General features: G+C 37.4%; 1 protein-coding gene across 1 annotated transcript in view; it reads left to right on the top strand.

Annotated features, from left to right (window-relative positions):
• The window catches only part of LOC108667293 (integrin alpha-PS2), a 45339-nt gene that overhangs the window by 4150 nt on the left and 18847 nt on the right, over positions 1–22342 (top strand). Inside the window, exons 3-9 of the mRNA XM_018154301.2 lie at positions 10574–10695; positions 11802–11890; positions 15560–15677; positions 16542–16603; positions 17090–17138; positions 20958–21256; positions 21767–21875. Coding sequence (XP_018009790.2) covers positions 10574–10695; positions 11802–11890; positions 15560–15677; positions 16542–16603; positions 17090–17138; positions 20958–21256; positions 21767–21875 — 848 coding nt within the window. The remainder of the gene's footprint in view (positions 1–10573; positions 10696–11801; positions 11891–15559; positions 15678–16541; positions 16604–17089; positions 17139–20957; positions 21257–21766; positions 21876–22342) is intronic.

Below are 22342 nucleotides of genomic sequence, written 5' to 3'. Positions count from 1 at the left end.
TGTTCGGACTCAACAATGGCGTCTGGAGGTTATGGCTAGCAGGTTGCTGGCCCTGCCTGGCCCTAAATAGGCTGATGTGATTTTGTTTGTGTGCGCTGCAGCGGTTGTGAGTGGTCGTGTTTGTTTGAAGAAGCTTCCTCTTGAACGCCTTATCTTGACGGCTCTGAAGCAAGCGACTGTACAAGTCTGTAAGCAAGAAAACGCATCCAACCTCATCCCGGAAACGAGGAAATTTTTTTGCAATCAAAGCCTCGATATTTGGGATTATGCTCTAGTAGTTGACAAGATCGTACTGATCTTGTCAACTTGACTTATCAAATTTAGTTGACAAGTGGCTTTAAATATTATTGCCGCTTGACAATACTTAAAAGACGAATGGTTCAATGAGAATGCATTCATGGTTAAGCTTCAGCGTATCTACTGGTTATTTTTTTCATCACTTCATTCTGAGCATCACAAAAGAAAAAAAAATTGTTGCTAATGCGCTCATAAAATCCGAACGTAAGTTAAACTTGCTTACTTTGAGTAGGTAGGTCTGATGCACATAAGTGTACTGTGTACATAATATTTTGATACGTATTTTCTTTCTCTCGTGTGTTTACCTCCGAAATTTACGTAAACGAAATAGTGCAAATCATCTGGCTTAGCATCGCTAGGTGTTTGCAATTTTACTTTGTTTCCTCTTATCACAAAATTAGAGTGTAGCCGAAATTGTCCTTTCACTTCTCATGCGTTGTGTTCCTCTGTGAAAACATTATCAACAAAAGTTTTAAAAATAGAGTGAAAGTGTGGCTAAAGCGACCGTCCAGAACTCAAGTGCTAGCCTGTGCGAAATGAGTTGCAAAATTTAAATAAAAAGTAGGCTAACTGAAATTGTAAAACCCAACCATGTCAAAGAAAGCTTTTTCGTTTTTTAAGTCTTTCCTGCAGAAAATCTAAATTTAAAATGGTACGATTTCTGTTGAAAACATTGTTATCACTAATAAGAATGCTAACTGTAATGATTTCATTAGTGTAAAACGAATGTGAGCTAAGAATTGATCTAATTTTTTTGTATCGCGAAACTTACCAACATATATTTGACTGGCTAATCTTACTGCAAAAGCTCCGCGTCAGAAGACGGATGCATTGCAAAGTTCCTTGCGCCCTTTTAAAGTAGTTTTCGAGTTTGAGGGTATAGTTTAACTGAGATGTTGTAGCTGTTCTCAATCTAAATTAAAAATTAACAATTACGCACGTGCATGCATGTGCAATAATGTAATGAATAACGTCAACTATCTGCAGGACTTCTCTGGAGTTCTATCTTCACGCGTTGCGCAACATACTGCAGCATCACCAATAGCAGCACCAGTTGAAGCATTAACTTTGATGCACTGTGTAGCGCAACGACCCCAGCACCACACGCAGCACCACCCTCACCACACTCCGCACCACTTTCACCACACTCCGCGGCACCACCAGCATCACACGCAGCACCACCAGCACCACCAGCACCATAAGCAGCACCAGCAGCACCACCAGCACCACACGCAGCACCACCAGCACCATGAGCAGCACCAGCAGCACCACCCCCTGCAGCATTATAGGAGCACAAAGCGGTCGTTGTGCCTGCGCGTCTTAGGACGTGTCCCTCACGTCCAACTCACATCCGTCTGCAGCTCTCTTTTAACTGCCATCTTCTATCATTTTCTTCTACCGTATAATGCCATGTTTTACTTAGCCTAATTTATACCTTTGTAAAGTTATGCATTTGTTAGATTATTGTGACCTTCATGTTTGACGGCCTCAACTGTTTACTACGTACAGAAGAGCTAAATAATTTTTTAGATCATTAAGAACTCGGAAACAGACTTCGGCTTACAAATCACATAATTTTGTTTTCGTTAAAGATATTTTTGTTCAAAGAAATTCAGCAATCATGAAAATTTATGAACGTTTGATATGAACTAGAAACATTTCTGATATCCCTGCCTTGTGCGTTTTCAATTGTACGTACAAACTCATCATCTTTCAGTGATTACACTTGTGTTTATTTCAGTTCTTTGATGGCGTGCGGACGCTTACGGAACCCGACTGTCCCGGGCCGAAGGTATCGCTCCCTTCCTATGGTCTATAAATAACTCAGTCCCGCTGCCCCTTTCACTCTAATTTATCTATATATATATATGCTCGTAAATAGCATGGAGACTGTCAACACAGCAGCCGCTAAATCAATAAAACACCTAGGGGCGAAATTCTTAAACTTTTATTCCAGGAGGATTTAAAATCAACTCATTGACATGATGAGTAAGTTTTATAACATTTATATTGCATGTCTATGGTAGTGACGAGGAACGTGAGCTATAAGAGAAAAGCCAAAGCGTTTCGGTGCCACGCTTTTAGGATCTCATAAAATCGGTGCTAGAGCGATTATCAAAAGGAAAATCCCGGCTATTGATTATTGAAGTTTCAAACAAAGATAAAACTCATAATGACTAACACTACATTTCATATACATTGCACAAATAAGCATTTGTACTTCATTGAAAAGAGACGATAAGTCGTGTTTCTGGCTTTTCAAAGGGGGACATGAAACCAACTTTTTTTTGCGCACAATCGGGACATTAAAGTGAAGCTAACAGCACGCGCGACTCGTCTCACGGGCGCAAACATAGCATTTCTGGGTCTATAATTGCTTAATCACATAAACGTGATGCGGCGCAAGCTGTATTTTGCGCTGGTCGACGCAGCGCAGCAAATAGAAGAAGAAATGCAACACTCCGGCAGAGATCGTGAAAACGAAATATTTTTATGATCCGATCATCATCTAATAGATGCTTTCTTAGTAATAACGTGGAGTGGGGAAATTAATTGGTACGAACATAACGTCGATGTTTAAATTCCTTATCTACTGCCTCTCCATCTGCAATTTTAATTCTCCCCTGCTAATTCCTAAAGCTGTTGTGGAAGAATTTTTTGCTTCAGATATTAGATTGATGATAAAATAAAATGCTTGTGATTGAGCATTGAAATTTCTCGTGAAGACTAAAATGAAATTTCATGTAAATGTAAAACTTCTCTTCCCTTTTTTTCGAATATTGAAAACATTGTTGCTTATTTTCATGAAAGAAACGTGACAATTTTTAATTCGTTAGAGTTCAACATTAGCATAGAATTTTGTAAAGGAAAATTTTTATATTCCTTGCGCTTATGCAGGCCAAATTAAGCTCGTTCGCCGAATACCCCATTGCAGTCGACAAAACTCTGAGGATGTTGTTGCTTCATTCACCTCAATAATAAAAAACATTTCCTTCTGAAGAATAAACTCTTTTGATTTGTTCTAGATTTCATCCTCAAACAATCACTTCATGATATATAGTTCTTTGCTTATTCATCAGTGCGTTTTGCTTATTCTTCAATGAGTTACGTAGATTTTTCGTATTATGAAGTACAGAAATAAAGAATTGACAAAATTAATTTCGCCTAAATTGTAACCGTTCTCAAGGGGCGTAGTGCAGTGTACATATACAGCATAGTGCAGTGTACATATACAGCATAGTACAGTGTACATATACAGCAAGTATACAATGTTATGTGTGAAACAGAACAGCCGGTAATGTGACTCCCTAGAGAAGCCGGCCCGGTTATGACAGTTTGTTTGTGCATAGGGTGTTGTCGACGGATTGAATTTGTGAAGCAGGATAGTCAGTATTGTTATTTCCAAGAGAATCCAACCCGGATTTGAATGTCAGTTTGTGAATTAAGTGTTGTTTAGGGATTGTTTGTGAAGCAGAATAGTCAGTATTTTAAGTTCCGTGATAGCCAACCTGGTTATGAAAGTTTCCTTGTGCATTAGGTGTTGTTGAGGGATCCTCGGTTCTTTTCATTTGGTATTCGGGAGCCCCGGGCCCTTCCTTCCGGCTCCCTAATGACCTTCTACCTGGTCTGACCTGCCGGTTCATGCAGAGCGGAACCTGCTGGTCTATAGCGACCGCCTTCCTAGGACCGTGTGCTGTCTGTCCTTACATGCATGTTTCGTTTCCAATTAAAAATATTATAAACTGATAAGGGATAGCCGAAGAATACAAAGTGATTGATATAACTCAATTAAATCCATCAGTTGTACAAGAGTTGAGACACATTCTTGTAAGAAATAATTATCGTAAAAGGGACTTTCAACGTCGTATTGAAATTTGTTTGATACTACAAAAGAAAGTCCATGTTCTCGCTAGTACCTTTTTCCAACATAAACTCGTGAAAGAATTAGGGACGGCCATCTCAACTGATGAGTGGCCATCAATGACTCGCCTAAAATTCACTGCCGAATGTTTGATCCATGACAGTTCATTTGCTCTCTGCAAGGTTATGCGTGTTTCGGACGGCGAAGAAATTACGTGCCGTGATGATTATTATTCCGGATATGAATGATATGCATGTTGATGCTGTATGAGCGGCCTTCACGACATGGTATTCCACTTAGGTAAAAGGTAAATTACTTCGTCTTCCAGGTGTGGATAAAATACTTGATTATCACATATGACGTTGAACGCTGGTTGAATACAAATTATTTTCTTGCTCGTTGTGCACATTTATTCTAATTTCCTGTATACCATTTATTTAATAATGTGGAGATGCAATGAAGAGCTACCGAAGTTCAGCAATCACGCAAAACTATATATTGATTTAAATGCTCTTAGCTCAATTCGTCGGTTAACCTGTCTGAAATTCCCTCAACATTATATATCCTCAAGATGAAACTCGCGTCTGGTCTCAAGACGCTTATTATTATAATTAATGAAACCATACTGATTATTATATTCTCATTAACGAGGCTCTATTCCCATTATTCTATTATACCCATTAACGGTTGTGGCTGATTATAGCGTCATCATTTCCTTTGGTCCCGCCATGCGTCAAAGTTAATTGGGGGACAGGAAAGATATTTTTGTTCATAACTCTAGACTTAACGACTAAGGCTGCCGTTTGTTCAAGGATTAGAAAAATCTCTTTTGTTGAACATATTTTTGCGAGAAGAGATCAACCAACAAAGATTAGTTTGCTAGGGACTAAATTAATTTTTTAAATTTTTATTTTATATATCTGAAATTCAAGATCAATCACTGACGTCATAGAATGCGACAAGATCTCCATTAAGTCTCTATATTTTTTTCGTGGAAAAATCTTAAAATTTACGCTATATTTATCTCGATCTTGTCAAGTTTGTATTGGGAGTTGTCCGTGTTTGGGCATAAGTGTAGCACCTGTTCAGCTCCTGGACCCACCTCTCCACACGTGTCTACCTGGCCTTTTTCTGATAAGTCCTAATGACGCTTTCGTTGTATTAGATACCGCCGCCCTACATCTGTCGTCGCGTTCCTAATAGATTTGATCAATTAATGGACCATGAACAGGCAGAAATGAACAAGGTACTAGATTTATTCCGATTAATGACCAGTTAAAAGTTATCTCACACACATACCAGCAAATGAAGTTCGTTCTGCTATGTTTCTCTAATTAAAGGATGCCTTTTTCATTCATTTAGTCGGGGTTACGTGGCAAATGAACTAAGATCGTTAATTGATATTTTTGAAGCAAACATTAATTGATCAGAGCCTCCATTTTTCTAATTTATACTGATTATTATGTATTTATATATAACATCTATTATGCTTCTCTTATGTATTTATATAACATCTTGTCAAATAAATTTATTGCTATGGTTTTATTTATCTCTATCTCCTAACTGAATCAGCTAATAAGTGTTAGCCATTGCAATCGTTGAGGCTCGTAAACCTCCCAAGACCGGCCATCACCGTCCATATAACTTGGTTATTAATTACTATTCACCTCTTGAAACCTCGTTCGTGGTGTAGTGTCAGGATTTTATCACCTCTTTTGATTACATTTTGCTGCTTGTCTAAGAATTTACTTTTACGTTACAGGAACAAATTAAATTCAAAACAAATTAAATTTTTTGCTCCTATGAGAACATCGTTTTTTTAATTCGTCCACCATATACTTTAAGTGCCCTATTCTTGATTTATCAATTCGAAACTACAATTTACAGCCTCCATTAGTGCATCGAAATTTACGGTAAATTCATTTATACTCGTACTTGAATATTAATAAGGAAACAATTTATTTGACGATCTCATCATACCTACATATATGCGGTTTTTTCAACGTAAAAAATACGTTTTGAAGTTTGTCAAGTTAGGCATGTGTGGCAACTAATTGAACAATTAGTCCTTGTCCGCACCTCGTGACCCAGCGGCCGGTCAAAAGTTTTAATGAAGGACCTCAATTTGTTGCCACGAACCCTGGCGAATTGCTTGCAGCCATGCGAATGCATGCACTCATTTCAACACAATATATAGTACAATGTTGAATAGTGTACAAGTATTTTGAATAGTGCATGCAACAGATATGAATGTGTTTTTTTCATTACGAAAATGTGAGTATCCGTTATGATTAAGTTAATTTTTATTATTTGTGACGCGTCTTTTGTAATCAAATTAAAGCACCTACTCTTTTCTACATAAATGTTTCTCTGTATTGTATTTTTTTTGCATTTAGATTTCATCTCCTACAGGTAGACCCCCGCCGCATCTTTATTATCTCCATATTTATGTTAAGCTAACAACAATTCTCTGTTTTCCTAATATTATAAGGAGTCATTCCATAACCTAAGGAGTCATTCCTGTTGTTCCCATATCCTTTAAAAGTATCCTGGATTTAGATTAATCTAGGAGTAATATTATTTTTCTACTCGCATAAGGAGTCATTCCCTAAACAATTAATTCTTATATGTCTTATATCCTTTAATAGCATCCTGGATTTAGACTAATCTAGGAGTAATATTTTATTTTCCTACTCTCATAAGGAGTCATTCCATGTCCTAACCCAGCTCACCTTTCCTTGGCCAACCATGCAAGCCAATGCCCCAGATTCTGCCTGGGCAACAATATGCTTTTATGGCTACCCGCCACATTTGCTCGTTAAAACACAGTCCGTCTGACCGCACATCCCTGGCCATAGCTCGAGGCTGACCTCCCTCTGGCTTCCGTGGTTCTTGGCTGTTCATTGCCCAAAGAATTCCTCGTAAAATGATCAAATTCTACCATCTTGAAATGAAGGACGCAATGGGATTGTCAGATTTGTGCGAATAGGTTTTAAATTTTGTAATCTAACATTTATTCTTCTTTGAAACAGAGTATTAAACCCCTCGTGAATTCTCTCGCCTACTAAAGAATCCGTTTTAAAGCGTTTCGTTCATGAATTTTATAACCAAGGATCTTGAAAAAATCATGCGCCAGCAATAAAGTTTAATGTTGTCTCATTGTTGTTCTGCTTCGTTGGTCCTGATGGAGTAGCCGAATTACAAATTAGTTCAATATAGCGTCAAATATCAGGCGACATCGAGCCAGTTTACTTTTCTTTACATTCCATTTACATTACATTTACATTTCTCGATTTCAGCGTTGCAAACGGCATGTGTTGACGATATGACAAATATTTTAAATTTTAAGCTTTGCAAACGTTTTGAAGACAACGCAAAATTTTTTATTTCAAATTCCTTAGGTAATCATTTTGTAGAAAATGTGTGTAAGATAGCTCCGATTATACATTTCATAATGGATAATTTCAACCACAATGCTCGCGCATTTTCTTATCCGGATGTAAATTATCCTATCTAGAACGTGCTCTTAAATGCGCGGTCCCTAATTTGCCCTCAGTGACACTCGTGCATAACGCGCTTGAGTGAAACTAATAAAGGGAGTTTAATCCCGTAACACAGCACAACAACATGTGGTAATTGCTGCCCTCGACAAACCTGTACGAAGCGAATAAAGCTAACAAAATGAACGTATGGCAACTAAACGTTCATTCCAAATCGAGTGTGTGGTTGCAATGTTTGTTTGTATAAAAGTCAAGACGCCCGAAGACTGTATAAGTCTTCGCGTGTTAAAATTTAATATGAGTATTAATTAATGGAACATGATTTGACGGAAGTGAAATTGCTCGGGTAGCACGCAAAATTAAAATGAGCTTGATAATTTTTTTTAATTTAATTAAGATTGAATGGTTCCACATTGACATTTTTTATCATTTTGTTTACATTACTTAGTAATAATTAATTTAAAATTGTTAGTGCATTTAATAATTATATCATATTGAAGTAAATATTTTTTACCATTAATGTATTCAATTGGCTGCTTAACTCGCGGTAAAGAACTTATTTATTAATCAATCTACGCAACACGATAACGTAAATGTGCGAAATAATTAACTGTAAACGACAATTATTTTATGCACTGAATGTTTATACGACGATTACTATGTTAGTGACTGTGTATTATTGTCAATGTATCTTGTATGCATGAATGACTCGACCATTAGTACACTTTCTGTAGTTAATAACTTTTTATCAGTGGCAATGCATATTTTCGTGAGAACGTGTGTTCCATGGTCATTAAGAGCTCTATATAAAAGCGTTCACAGAGCCGCACTTACTGAGGGGATGCGGATCATGTATACGTTCTTGTATTGATCCTCCTCTTCTCATTTCAAGCCTTAAGCGTATGTTTCTCCTCTTCTCATTTCAAGGCTTGCGTATGTTTCTCCTCTTCTCATTTCAAGGCTTGCGTATGTTTCTCCTTCTCATTTCAAGCTTTGCGTATGTTTCACCTCTTCTCATTTCAAGGTTTGCGTATGTTTCTCCTCTTCTCATTTGAAGGCTTGCGTATGTTTCTCCTCTTCTCATTTCAAGGCTTGCCTATGTTTCTCCTCTTCTCATTTCCAGGTTTGCGTATGTTTCTCCTTTTCTCATTTGAAGGCTTGCCTATATATGTTCGAGTCACATGAAGTGCAATGCTGTAGAATACACCACAACTGTCTGAATATCACGTTCATATGAAGCCTTTGTCCATTACACTCTGCCGGGGATAAATGATTTTGAAAAAAAAATTGTTCAGTATATTTATATTATATTGAAGACAAAAATTGTTTAGTGTATTTTTCGGTCATACAATTTGGAAGAGCCTTCTTTAATATTTGACCTGTGACTGAAATCAGGCATATTTAAGTATCGACACGTACATCTCATCCAACTGAAGGTTCAACCAAATTTGTATGGTTTCAAACTCGTTTACATCGTTGATTCCACTACATGCCATCTTCCCTTGGAAAATATGGTTGAAAAAAGTACGATCATTTTTGATCGAGCAAATGTAAGTGACGGGCCAGTCTTATATCTTGATAAGTAGAAGGAAAAAAGCGGCGTCTTATTACCAGACCTGAAAACCTCGTCGTGTAAAATGTGCAATTCATGATCAAGGAGGCGACGGGGTTGCGTCAATATCGGCACATCTTCACGGGTTATAATTACTTCGAGATGGGCTTTGTAGAGAGAAAACAATGAAGATGGCTACACTATGCCTTAAAACTGGATTGGGTACAAGGAACAGAATACTACGAATTGTTACTACCTAAAAACTTATAATAATGCTTTGATAAACCTATACAGTTAAACTGGTGAATAACTCTCGTAAGCCAAGTGGTATTCACGTTGTCAAACTTTGGATATGGCAGATTGAAAGGTTCATTTCTGCTTTAGTTTTCCCTTCTTTTCGTATGGATTTTTACCTTTTTACGATCATTTTATAGAATAATAGTTTTTATGTTAAGTTCACTTCTGGTTTAATTACTTTTATTTTTACTTGTCAAAGAATTGTGATTTGATCGTTTCCGTGTTTCGTAATTTTCTGCAACCTCAGCTATATATCATCAATTGAAAAGCGAACGCACAGATGTTCATTATGTAGGAAAACTAGTATATCGTAATATTTCTATACACAATTGTTGTTATAATATCCTATATATCTCTGGCATTTGGTGCCAGCAGAAAGCTCAGAATATTCCAAAGTCAGATATGGCAGGAACCCTGAACATGAGAATGACCATTGAATTTTGTTCAAGGTGCACCACGCTGATCTTGTATCTGTGCGCCATTTTAGTGATTGACTTTTTCAAGGGTTACGCCTGTTCGTGTCCGTGTGCTGGCAGTCTTTGGTCATTTTAAAATCAATCATGAAGTACGAGATTTAAAAAGAAGCGTGGGCGCGCCTGTGCTTCTGTCACCTGCAGAATTTCTAGTTGACGCCCTCGTTATGGCCAGTCGAAAGCCGGACCAGTCGTGTTATGCGCCTGCGCCGGACACCGAGTTGACGGGTGGCATGCGTCGTAAAATCAGGCTAGAAAATCTTGTTTATGAGTCGCAAGTGTTTTGAATTTGTAATAATTTCATAAATTTTTCGGTAGACTGTGAATTAATGCATCCATTTTGCGATAGAATTATACGAGATTCCGGGTTCGTAGTGAGATTTTTATGGCCAATGAAATGAACTTAAACGAATAACTATTATCTATTAAATGTTAATTGCCCAAAAGAATAAGCTCTAATATGAAATAATAGTAATTTCAAAGCATAACTAAACGTGTTTATAATCATGCAGGAACCAAGTGAGATTTTCATGGCCAATGGAATGAATTTAAATGAATAATTATTATTATATTAATAATTATTAACGCGCAGGGTTGTGGTTGGGGCGCCCCGGGCTCAGACGGACGCTCCAGGCGTGACGCGCGGGGGCGCCGTGTACCGCTGCTCGCCTGTCGTCGCCGGCGACTGCGCGGCTCTGCCCTTCGACACGCGCGGTGAGGGGGACTGCTCTAGAGTAGGACATGTAAACTCTAGAATTCGTTTATTAATTACGTCATCTAGAGTTGTTGCGCTCCATTTAAAAGTATGAACTCTGCCTAGTACCATCTGAAATTATGATCTGCATTTACTAGTAAAATTACTTTATATATATTGACCAGAACTTCGTCTTTCATTCAATAGGATTACATCACGTATTCAGCAAAATTCAATTTTTCTTCATGAAATGACGTGCTGTGTTTGTCCATATATTTGCTCTCATTACCTGGTAATAACTCTGATATTAAATTGCGTCCTCTCTTCCTTTATATACCTGCTTTCAATTATCGTATTTGCATTGAATTTTCCCCTTATTGAACTTACAAAATATTATTATTCCTTCTCTTTCAATTGCGTTCCTTTTTCCTAGAAATTCTTACTTCAAATACATTATTAATTGATTTTCGTAGTTTCTATATCAAATTGTACACTTTTTTTATTTAGCTACGAACTTGTTACATGCATTCAAAGGATCAACTCATTACTTATGCAATTAATTTATTTAATTGAAATCTTTGATAGTTTGATTTCATTTTTTTCACTTAAAGGATGTATATGTAGGTACTTGTTTCACTGAAATATGTACTTTCTTCGTTTAAATCGTCAACACGCGCGGTATAGCCATCGTCAACACGCGCGGTATAGTTTAGCCATCTACATTTAATTGGGTATTTTTTTGTTAAATAGTTCAGTTCAAATGTTGAAAAACTGCTGTCCTTCATGCATTAGCGTACTATGTTTATTGATTTGCAATAAATGCTTGATTTCATTTATAGAAAAAAACTATTTAATTAGTTGAATTTTCGATTAAAGTCTCTTCTGTAGGTATAATTGAAGAGATTTTTTTCTAGTTCACCATTTGTTCTTTGCCGAGTACAATAACCAAAATGTACCGTATTTCTTCAATCCTTGTCACTCGGCAGAATTTTACGCTACAATCGTACCGAGCGTAGGCACAGTCGTGCCTTTGCAGTCCTACACAGTGTGCTAACCAGTATTAAAATGAAGTATCGTGATTCAATTACATTTGATTAATAGATAACAAAAACATACTAACGATCAGGCAACAGCTGGGAAGGACAACAACAAGTGGACGACAAGAGCGACCAGTGGTTCGGAGCGACAGTCGTGAGCAAGGCCGGGGTGCTCGTGGTGAGTTACTAACTCATTATATTTTATTAGAATATTTGGTAAAAATGTAGTTTGATTAAGAATAACTTTTGTCGTCGACAACTCTTCGTAGTAACTTCATTCAAATTTAGGTCAGTTTATTTTATTTTATCTTATTTTTTTTGTTCATTTTTTGATGTGCTGCATCCATTTTCAAAAGTTTTACATAATCAAACTTATTTCAATTGGTAAAAAACAAAACGGGAGCAGATAAGTTTATTTCATTAGCTTTTGAAAAATAGAACTAAGTTTGCAAGCTTACATGATCTGACCAACATCATTTGTCAAGCCCAAAGTGTATTTTTTCAATTTCGGATATTGTAATGAACTAGATAACTGTGTACGTAGAACGTAAATAATTGTAATAATTTATTAATGAAAAAATACGAAATTTCAGGTTTGACTACCTTGCCCTTGTTAATATAAACGGAATATGTTGACCGCACTTGACTCAATATGCGAAGGTATTAACGTTGCAACGCCAGCCAAGCAGTCAGCTGCTGCTGCTATACGGCTTCTTGCTCCATGTGGCGAGGAAATATTTATTTATTACTAATTTATTTCTTAATATTTTTTTCTTTATTTTAAATTATTCTCGTTGACTTCCAAAATATTGAGTACTATGGGATACATAAGTATTATGGGATAATCGCTGTCTTACCACAGGCTATATTGAATTCACTCATTTCCACTCATAAAAAATAATTTATCAACGTGGCTATATAATAAACAATGATATACTAAATTATTTCTCATTCATTTGTTTAGTCTTGCTTGCAATAGTATCACATGTTGCCAACAAACGGCACGAGATATGGGAGGTGTGCGTGTAGCAGGATGCATGGGATGAGTGCACTGCTACGTACATTACCGCTAATGCTTGCTTCCGTTGTGTACGATAGTCTCACTGCAGTCAATGTGTGTAAAGTTAACGGCGTGTTTCATAGCTCTGTTCGGTCCAGTTCGGTGCATTCCCAGTTCATGCCAAAAAGGAAACAACTGGAGGAATTTATAATCTTATTCAATAAATAAAACAAAAAGCTTGGGCTTGATGGTTAGCAAACTAATCGGCAAATCAAATGCTTTTATTCGCAAGCGCTCCTATAGCTTCTCTGCAATGAAACAACGTGCATCCATCCAGAGTTACTTTGTTTTTAATGCAAACAATTAAACATGATATCGTAAGCTGAAATAACACACAACATTCAGAAATTAAAAAAATATCATTTTGATATGACTTCATGGTATGCAAATTTGCAGAATAACGCTTTCGAAAATTGATGAGAAGAATAAAAATTAAAGTCTTAAATCTTCGCTCTATTAATTTGGGTTACAGTTGAGCAAACGCAGATACGCTGCGTTGCTGATTGATGAAATTTTCAGTTATTTTACAGCAACTTCATAGTTAAATTATTTAATAGTACAGAGATTTTTTTGTGTGTTAGATATAAAACTCGTATTTTAACATAATTTTGACCGACTCTCCAAGCAAGTTTAAAGAAGTAGGTGTACAGTTTAACTAGACGCTTGCAGAAGTCTATGTGTAGGTATAGCGGTATACGTTTCACAGATAGCTAATTGCTTCTGCTGTCTCTTCGTTTGGTCACTAACGAGCTGCAGATAGCGTTCATCAGACAGCATTTTACCGGCAACAATTCTCTTCATTGTTTAATTTAGTTCTGAATAATCAAATGTTTCTTAAAGTTTCAATCTACACTCGAGGAAAACACTAAATTCCATGTATCGAGGTCAGCTGTATCGATTATTGTTATCTAAAACTTGAGGTTATGCCTAAAATTTTTACGGTCGTTTACCACGTTTAAATTTGACCGAAACGCCGTAAACAATGGATACGTTAACAGTCACCAATGTTTCATGTATTTAAATGCCACTTTACTAGAATTTGCGTTTGTTGATTTTGGGTCGAAACATGCTAGAAAACGAACGTATAACGAAATGAAATAGGAAACTATTATTTTTTTAAGAAATGTAATAAAGTGTTTTTACCGCTTGACTTTGATGATGTAAAATGAATTTACAAATTGTATCTTAGCTATTATTTAAATCGCGAGGAAGGGTTTGTATGCTTCTCTTATGCATGCTAAAATAATTAAAGTTTCTCTCTAGAGCTGAGATTGTTTGGCTCAGGGTTGGCGCAGTTCTGTGAGAGCTTCTGTACTCAGTGTTGACATTCACCAGGTCTAAAACTTAATGGACAGCCGCATACCTTGAGCATGTGCGTGCTATTGTTATTCTGATTCTTTTGCTGATCTTATCGTAGCATACTTATCCGTAGATAAAGGTAGAAAACACAGCTCTACTGAGTCTTGTGAGAATATTCAGTGTGAAATCAACTAACCTGATAGCAACAAAATCTTGAGCTCTTCCAAACGCAGCTAACTCTAGTACAAAGCTTGCAAAAGCAAAATCTGATCTTGTAGATTATCACCGCCTACATCAAAGCTGAATCTCTATTTCTATTAAATTCAATAGGTTTTCAGAGCTTCCGAGGTTCGATTTGACCCATTGAAAGAACAGTCAATACAAGTGCTTCTATATTACTTACGGTGCTTATCTTTGTCTAAGCATTAAAAAATCATCCTATGTATTTCGCTATGTGTCTTATTTAAATGATTTTTATGCGAGCTTTATCCCTTGCCAGGCAAAAATTGAACAATGTTATGGATAAATAGAAAAGATCTTCTGTTAAAAGCACGCCGATATGTAGGGCGAGCGCTTCAGAGATCTGATATTGCATTTTTCTCAACGATTTCGATAGGTGCCCTTCTGCCTTAATCCAGTCCTAGTCATGCCCTTAAATGAGACGCAAGCGACAATCCTGATCAGGATATCAGATTTTCTAAAAAGCGTAATCAGACGAAAAAAAGCATATTCAGACGAAAAAAGCGTATTAGACGAAAAAAGCGTATTTAGACGAAAAAAAGCGTATTTAGACGAAAAAAGCGTATTAAACGAAAAAATCGCTGGTTGATAGAGGATGGGGTCATTTTATCAACTATGTTGTGTGCTGGACCCTTTTAATTAAATATTAATGTTATTGTACTTGTACTTTTTCACACATTTAGTCACGTTTCATCATATCAGGCAGCAGCTGGCGTTTGATATCCATGTTCAAATTTAGTTCAATTTGGACGAACGAAATATTGAACAAAATATTCGCTATGAAGATTCTGAGTTGGAAAAATATTTCGAAAAACTTAATTTTGCTACAGCGTTCATTCATTCCGCAATGACAGAATCTCCAGACGAAGTCACTTGATCTACAATACCTCTTTTCTTTCACACTCGGCCTAAACTTTGATGCACAAAAATTAATATGATATTATTTCAGCCAGCAAGTAGCTGGCGAATAGCCTCCCGCCGGTTATGTTTGGCGGTCCTGGCAGCTTATGATTATATATCTCCTTTGTTCAGGTGAAATACTTTAGGATCATAACACTTTGTTTCTATTATAAAATATACCTCAGAAATATTGGTTCAATGGACGTAGAGGTTTTAACGAATTTGTTTATTGGACCGGAACACTATGTTACTATTGTAAAATATTTTTTCTACTGTAAAATATTTTTTCTACTGTAAAATGTTTATTTCTACTGTGAAATGCTTTACAATGTATGTTTAATGCTGTAGTCGTGCGCTCCTCGCTACGTGTGGTTCAGTGTGAAGAAGGACAGACGTGAGCCTGTGGGGAGGTGTCTCATCCAGACCATGACAGGCACACCTCAGCTCTACGCCCCATGCATGACCGGTGGGCCACTTCATTTGTGTATAAAATATTGTTTATATTATATATAATGACATTTAAATGTTCTGAGAGTGCAGATCTTAATTGTTTATAATTCAAATGTTTATACTATGTTGTTTATATTATATATAATGACATTTAAATGTTCTGAGAGTGCAACTCTTAATTGTTTATAATTCAAATGTTTATACAATGTTGTTTATATCATGTATAATGTCATTTGAAGGTTCTGAGTGTGGAGCTCTCAATTAATGTTTATACAATGTTGTTTATATTATGTATAATGACATCTGAATGTTCTGAGTGTGGAGCTCTCAATTAATGTTTATACAATGTTGTTTATATTATGTATAATGACATCTGAATGTTCTGAGTGTGGAGCTCTCAATTAATGTTTATACAATGTTGTTTATATTATGTATGATGACGTTTGAATGTTCTCTTGTGGAGCTCTCAATTAATGTTTATACGTACAATGTTGTTTATATTCTGTATAATGACATTTGAATGTTCTGATTGTGTAGCTCTTAATTCAATGGTTCTTCATCCCGACAATCTGGATCATGTAACATGCGAATAAATTATGTTTCTTGTCCAAAAATTGCTTGCTTGTTGTTATGATACTAATTCATAGGGAAATTTGATAAACAGTGATATGGTTGATCTATTCCCACATGTTTCATACCTTACTGATTTTTTTTAACGATTTCCACTGATTGATTTCAAAATTTATTTTATTAATAATTTAGTGATTTTTCATATAATTTCCGATGGTTGAGTCGAACTTTCATTCGATTTAAGATCTCCTTGCTCAATGATTTATATATAATTTCATCTTATTAATGACATTTCCATATCACCTCGCAGGAGCTTGGGGCTATCACCGCCAGGGGTCCTGCCAAGCGGGCTTCGCGGCCACACTCACCAAGGTGACCGATTTTTCATCCTGTTGATAAATGAAAACGTGCAGTTCTTGCCCGTTAAACTGAGTGATTTATTTCCTCTATTTTAGTTCTGAAGCTTAGACAAATAAGCTCTACTCAAACCTTGCAATGGGACTATTTTTAAAGAGAAATATTTGTTTCTTTGCTATTTTTCTTTCTCCCCAAAATTAACGTGAAAATTTCTTACCTTTATGAAATTCTTTGGAAGCTTGCGATTGACGAAGTATTTTGCACTTAATCTGCAATACAATTCTATTTCATTGATTGAATTACAATCTTATTTTTTTATCCGAATTCCATCAGCTAAAAAATTCGCTTAGAAAATCGCTAATAACTTTTATGAATTTTTTCGTGTCTTTACGTGTCTGGTGCTTCCTGTCATTCCTAGCTTTATTTCCAACATAAATAAATAAATCTGATTAGTTTTTATCATAGATTCATGTGCGGCTTAAATTTATTTTCCGTGTGCAGAACGGCAAGCAGCTGTTTGTTGGCGCCGTCGGCAGCTGGTATTGGCAAGGTGAGTTATCCATGTTAGCACTATTATCTAGCAAATTTTTTTTCGAAAAGTATTGAATATATAAATACAGTTTTTATTGGCCTAGAATGTGCCAGAACGGCTGGGTTGGGTACTGCCGGCCTAGACCACGCTATCGCTTCGTACAGTGCCTACACCTACCTCTGTAATTATGTCAGGCGCTATATTAAGCGCCACCCCACTTCAGGACACGCATTCGTTGACTAAATGCGTAAGGGATAAGTAAGCCACCATCTGTCTAGAGAGCTTATCTTGAGTCTGGATGGTTATACATGAGAGATACGATACACAGGTATAGGCTAAGACATCGACCGTTAGGTCGGAGTAACTCAAACGGAAGTGACATTGCGACGTGCTCGTTAGTTACTGGGGGCCTTACTAAGGCTCCCTGCCCATTTATAGACTTCGCACCTCCGTACACCAGGTTCTTGTCCTCGTGACATATATGTTGTATAAGCTGTCGACTCAGCGTCTGAGTCAAGCTCCCAGTGACACAGTGGACTCATAGCTAACTAGGTCTGCTGGTAAACACATGAGAATTTGTATCCATAAACTACTCTCGGACAATTACGAGTTTCTCTTATTTTGTGATTGTCTAGTTTTAGGCACAAGTTTTTCTCAAAAATTTCTGAAAGTTATTTTTTTCGCATTCCTTGCATGTTGTAATATACTCATTGTGCCCCAAGAAGTTGACGTATTTAAATATTAGTCACCGTTTTAAATATTAGTCACAGTTCTAAATGAAAGACACAAATTCCGAGTTTTATACTTATTTTACAGTTTTTTGCTGCATTGCCGCAACCGCAGAACTCCTTAGATGTTATTGCGTGGTCGTTATTATGTGTTGAATTATTAATCAGATATTAATTACCTTTAACCACCCGAGCCGGGCTCTAACCTAAGCGCCTAAGCTTGTCGTTTCGTGTAGAGTTGGAAATCTTTTTTCTATGCGCCATTATTAGTGTTCAATTAAACAAACATTGAAAATTTTGAAGCTGATATAGTTGACGTGGAATCTTGTGGAATGTCCAAATGAAAATTGCGATGAAATCGTATTTTATATTTAAACCTGAATTGAGCACAATTTCTACGATTCCGAAATAGGAAATGAGCCTTAAATTTTCGTAAACAGAATGGCATGCCTGAGGATAACAAGCATGTACCGTGTCCGTGCTGTGAGATATTGCAATTTGTGCTCTTAGTCAATAATTGGCCGCAAAATAGTCAGTAATTAGGGCTTGACTATGCGAGACTCATTATCTGGACGGATCAAATCACGTACCATGTTATAGACGACCTAATCCCACTAATGCTGCCGTCTCGTTAGCCCTGCGGAGATCGTATCCTTCGTCACTCGTAATGCAAACTTTGTTTTCGCTTCTGCGGATCCTAACCATAAACGCATCACACTAACATTCTTCTATTTTCTTTGCAGTAGTGAGCATTTCTATCACAATCAGGTTAATTTTTGTGATGGAATCGATGAAATTTTTATTCTCTGATAAAGTCGGTCGAAAGTTCAATAAAAATTAAAATTACGTTCATGCTTCTTCTTGACTAATCGATAACTCTTATTGAATTGTTGAGTTATGGATAAGCTGAAGATGTTTTAAACTTGAATCAAATGGAGTTGATTGGCCACAACCTGACTGTGGTGTTGACAAAATCTTCTACTATAGAAACCCAAAGGTAGTATTTAACTAAAAAATACTTTTCGTTGAAATTACTACTTCTGTCTAAATTCTTATCCTAAAAATTCTCAAAACATTCTAAAATGTAAATTTTATCTATATTTAACCTTTGTTTACGTTAACTCGTCCAATTACGTGAAGCTTTTCTTAATTGTCAGCTTCATGCGAGCTCGCTAAGTTCGGCCCCTTCGCTCATCTGAGTTGTTGTAAGGGCGGGGCATCCCGTGTGAGTTATTTCATCGAAGGACTCCTGAAATGAGCTGACACCGTCGAGGGCTGGTAAACACGCTTGCTTGGCTAGTGTTGAGGGATGATGACAGTGCGACGATCTCTGGCACCGCTAGTCTCCCTCCTAGAGCCACAGATCTAGACCTCGACTGGCGATTCTAGCGCCGCTTCTCTCCCTCCTAGAGCCACAGATCTAGGCCTCGGCTGGTTATTCTAGCACCGCTATATAGTCTCCCTCCTAGAGCCACAGATCTGGACCTCGACTGGCGATTCTAGCGCCGCTTCTCTCCCCCCTCCTAGAGCCACAGATCTAGGCCTCGGCTTGTTATTCTAGCACCGCTATATAGTCTCCCTCCTAGAGCCACAGATCTAGGCCTCGGCTGGTGATTCTATAGCGCCGCTTCTCTCCCTCCTAGAGCCACAGATCTAGGCCTCGGCTGGTTATTCTGGCGCCGCTTGTCTCCCTCCTAGAGCCACAGATCTAGGCCTTGGCTGGTGATTCTAGCACCGCTAGTCTCCCTCCTAGAGCCATAGATCTAGGCCTCGGCTGGTGCGGCTGAAGACGTCTACATGTTCGCACTGAATTATTGGCGCCAATAATATCCGAGTTTTCGTTGCGTCTGCGGTTGATAGCAGACACAGACTGAGTGGATGTAGTTTCGAAGCGATGATGTTTTGCAGGCGTGATTTAATTTTAAAGCTCGCGTCAAGAGATTTGATTTTAATCATAACAAAGATGCATCGTTGATGAAGCTTCGTTCGAGATGCGAGCAAAATTATATTTTTATTTTAAGCAGTTTCTGTTGCGTACGCGATGTATTTTCTGCTAAAAATATAGTGTTGTTAAACTGGAGAATAAATGCAAATTCATTTAAAACTAAATTGAGGTTTATTTATGTTGCTACCTGCCCTGAACCTGCGACAGTATAATTAATTGAAATAAATGCTGGTTCATACTCTGTTTTGTTGAATTAACTACCACCAAACTAGTTCTGGACGAGCTTTGCATCTCATTTAATCGAGCATCTTTTGTTGTAATATTTAAAATGAATGCTCCATTCGAATTCATTCTCAGCCTAATGAAGCCAGTTAAAATCCTGATATTAATCCATCTACCTTTTCTATGACGCAGGGCTAAATTTTCAGAGAGTAAGCTTAATACAGATCATTAAAATAAGCTTTGTTCAAAATCAGAATTTAACCATGTTGAAGATTGGTTTTCTTGCAAAAATTTTATTATTAATATTGATACTCGTCACGACAAAAAAATTGTGCTGCACAAGAATATTGCATAGAAGTTGGTAGAGTTTTTGGCAAAATGGCAAAAACAGAGCGCGATCACGACTTCCCATAAGCTTACCATAACATCCGTACAAATCTTGAATTCAGTTGAATATAATTATTTTGGTTATATTTAGAATAATAGTATCTAGGAATAGGCTTGTCGTCGATTCTTTTAATTTTATTGACTTGAAAATAGATATTGGGTTAAAACATAACTCAGACAAATTTACCAGGCTGTCTAAGCTTTTCATTTTTTTATGCTTCTAAGAATCAGAATCTACAGAAATGATCATGCAGCATTTCTCTTTAATGTCCCTTTCTTTCCAAAACATTATCCGACTCCCAATGATTAGTACCTAAACTTAATTGCGGCAATCTATTCCTACGGGACTGGTGTTACAACAGAATTTGCTGAGCCGCCAAAGCAAGTAATCGACAGTGGAAGGGCCGCAGTCTCAGCACACGACCCAATGGCGGTATTCTATTCTTGTAGGGAAGGTATTCCAGCAGAATTTACTGAGCCGACAGGACCAGTCGTCGACTGTGGAAGGGCCTCAGTCCCAAGACACGGCCTAATGACGGTACTCTATTCTTATAGGGCAGGTATTTCAGCAGAATTTACTGAGCCGACAAGACCAGTCATCGACTGTGGAAGGGCCTCAGTCTCAAGACATGACGTACTTGGGATACTCAGTCGCCAGCGGTCGCCTGGGAGGCGCTCTGTCGCCACCCGGTCATCGGGACACCGACAGCTACACGACTGTAGGCAGCGACAGTTTTGATGACGGTGCCACCGAAGACATCGTCATAGGGCGGCCTAGAGGTGGAGAGTTACGTGGACAAGTGCAGATCTTCAATGAAAGGCTGACCCTTCTCTCGAATATCACTGGTGATCAGGTTAGTAGGTAAATGGACCTGCATGTGACACTATATATAATAGGTGAAAATGTGACACTGGTCATAGTGGTGAATATGTGATCCTTGATATACTTTGTGAATATGCTTTTGAATATGTGAATAATGACATGATATAGCAGCCATGAATATTACGAACTGATGATAAAGTTCAGGCAGCACTCATAAGGAGTCAAGTAGTATGCGGCTCTACTGCCGAACATAACTGATCCTAATTTGCTGGAGACCTCAAGGAAATTGTTTGTCATGATAATAAAGTTGAGCATGAGATTTTATAAATGTTAGAAGTGATTTTAGAACTTTAATAAACAAGGCGTATGTCGAAATAAATTGGGCTAAAATTCGTAAATTGCTTGATGAAAATTGCTCCGTAAATTGCTTGATAAATTGCTTGGACGGCTCTGAAAGGAAGTCCCGTACTGAAAAAATTGTTTTTCGTACCGTTATGTTCAGCAATCGTGAACCAGATCGCGTTTTGTTTTACCACTCCAGTTGGGCAGCTACTTCGGCTACTCAGTAGCGGTGGCAGACGTGAACGGGGACCAACTTGACGACATCATCGTGGGGGCGCCCTGGTATACTGGGTCTGCCTCCGCTGAGGGTGAGACTCTCTAGTGTCATAGATAGAATGGCGGTCTCCCTTCTATTGTGGTACTCGGATTAAGTAGAATTCTCATTACGGATTTTCGAATAAGGGAATACTCCTATTATGGTACTCAGATTAGGAAAAATTCTTATTACAGATTTTCGAATAGGGTAGTACTCCTATTGTTATACTCAGATTAGGTACAATTCTCATTACAAATTTTCGAATAGGGGAGTACTCCTATTGTGGTATATAGATTAGGTACAATTCTTATTACAAATTTTCGTTTAGGGGAGTACTCCTATTGTGGTACTCTGATTAAGTACAATTGTCATCAAACATTTTCGAATAGGGGTGTACTCCTATTGTGGTACTCAAATTAGGTACAATTCTCATTACAGATTTTTGTATGGGAAAGTAAAATCGCTGTTCGTAGTATTTCTATTGTCAAATTCCAGATGCACAACTAAGAAAAGATTGCT

This window comes from Hyalella azteca, unplaced genomic scaffold (genome assembly GCF_000764305.2).
Source record: "Hyalella azteca isolate HAZT.00-mixed unplaced genomic scaffold, Hazt_2.0.2 contig17970, whole genome shotgun sequence".
Taxonomy (NCBI): Eukaryota; Metazoa; Arthropoda; class Malacostraca; order Amphipoda; family Hyalellidae; genus Hyalella; species Hyalella azteca.
Note: the sequence above shows the minus strand (reverse complement) of the source record. Positions and strands in the feature narration are given on the sequence as shown.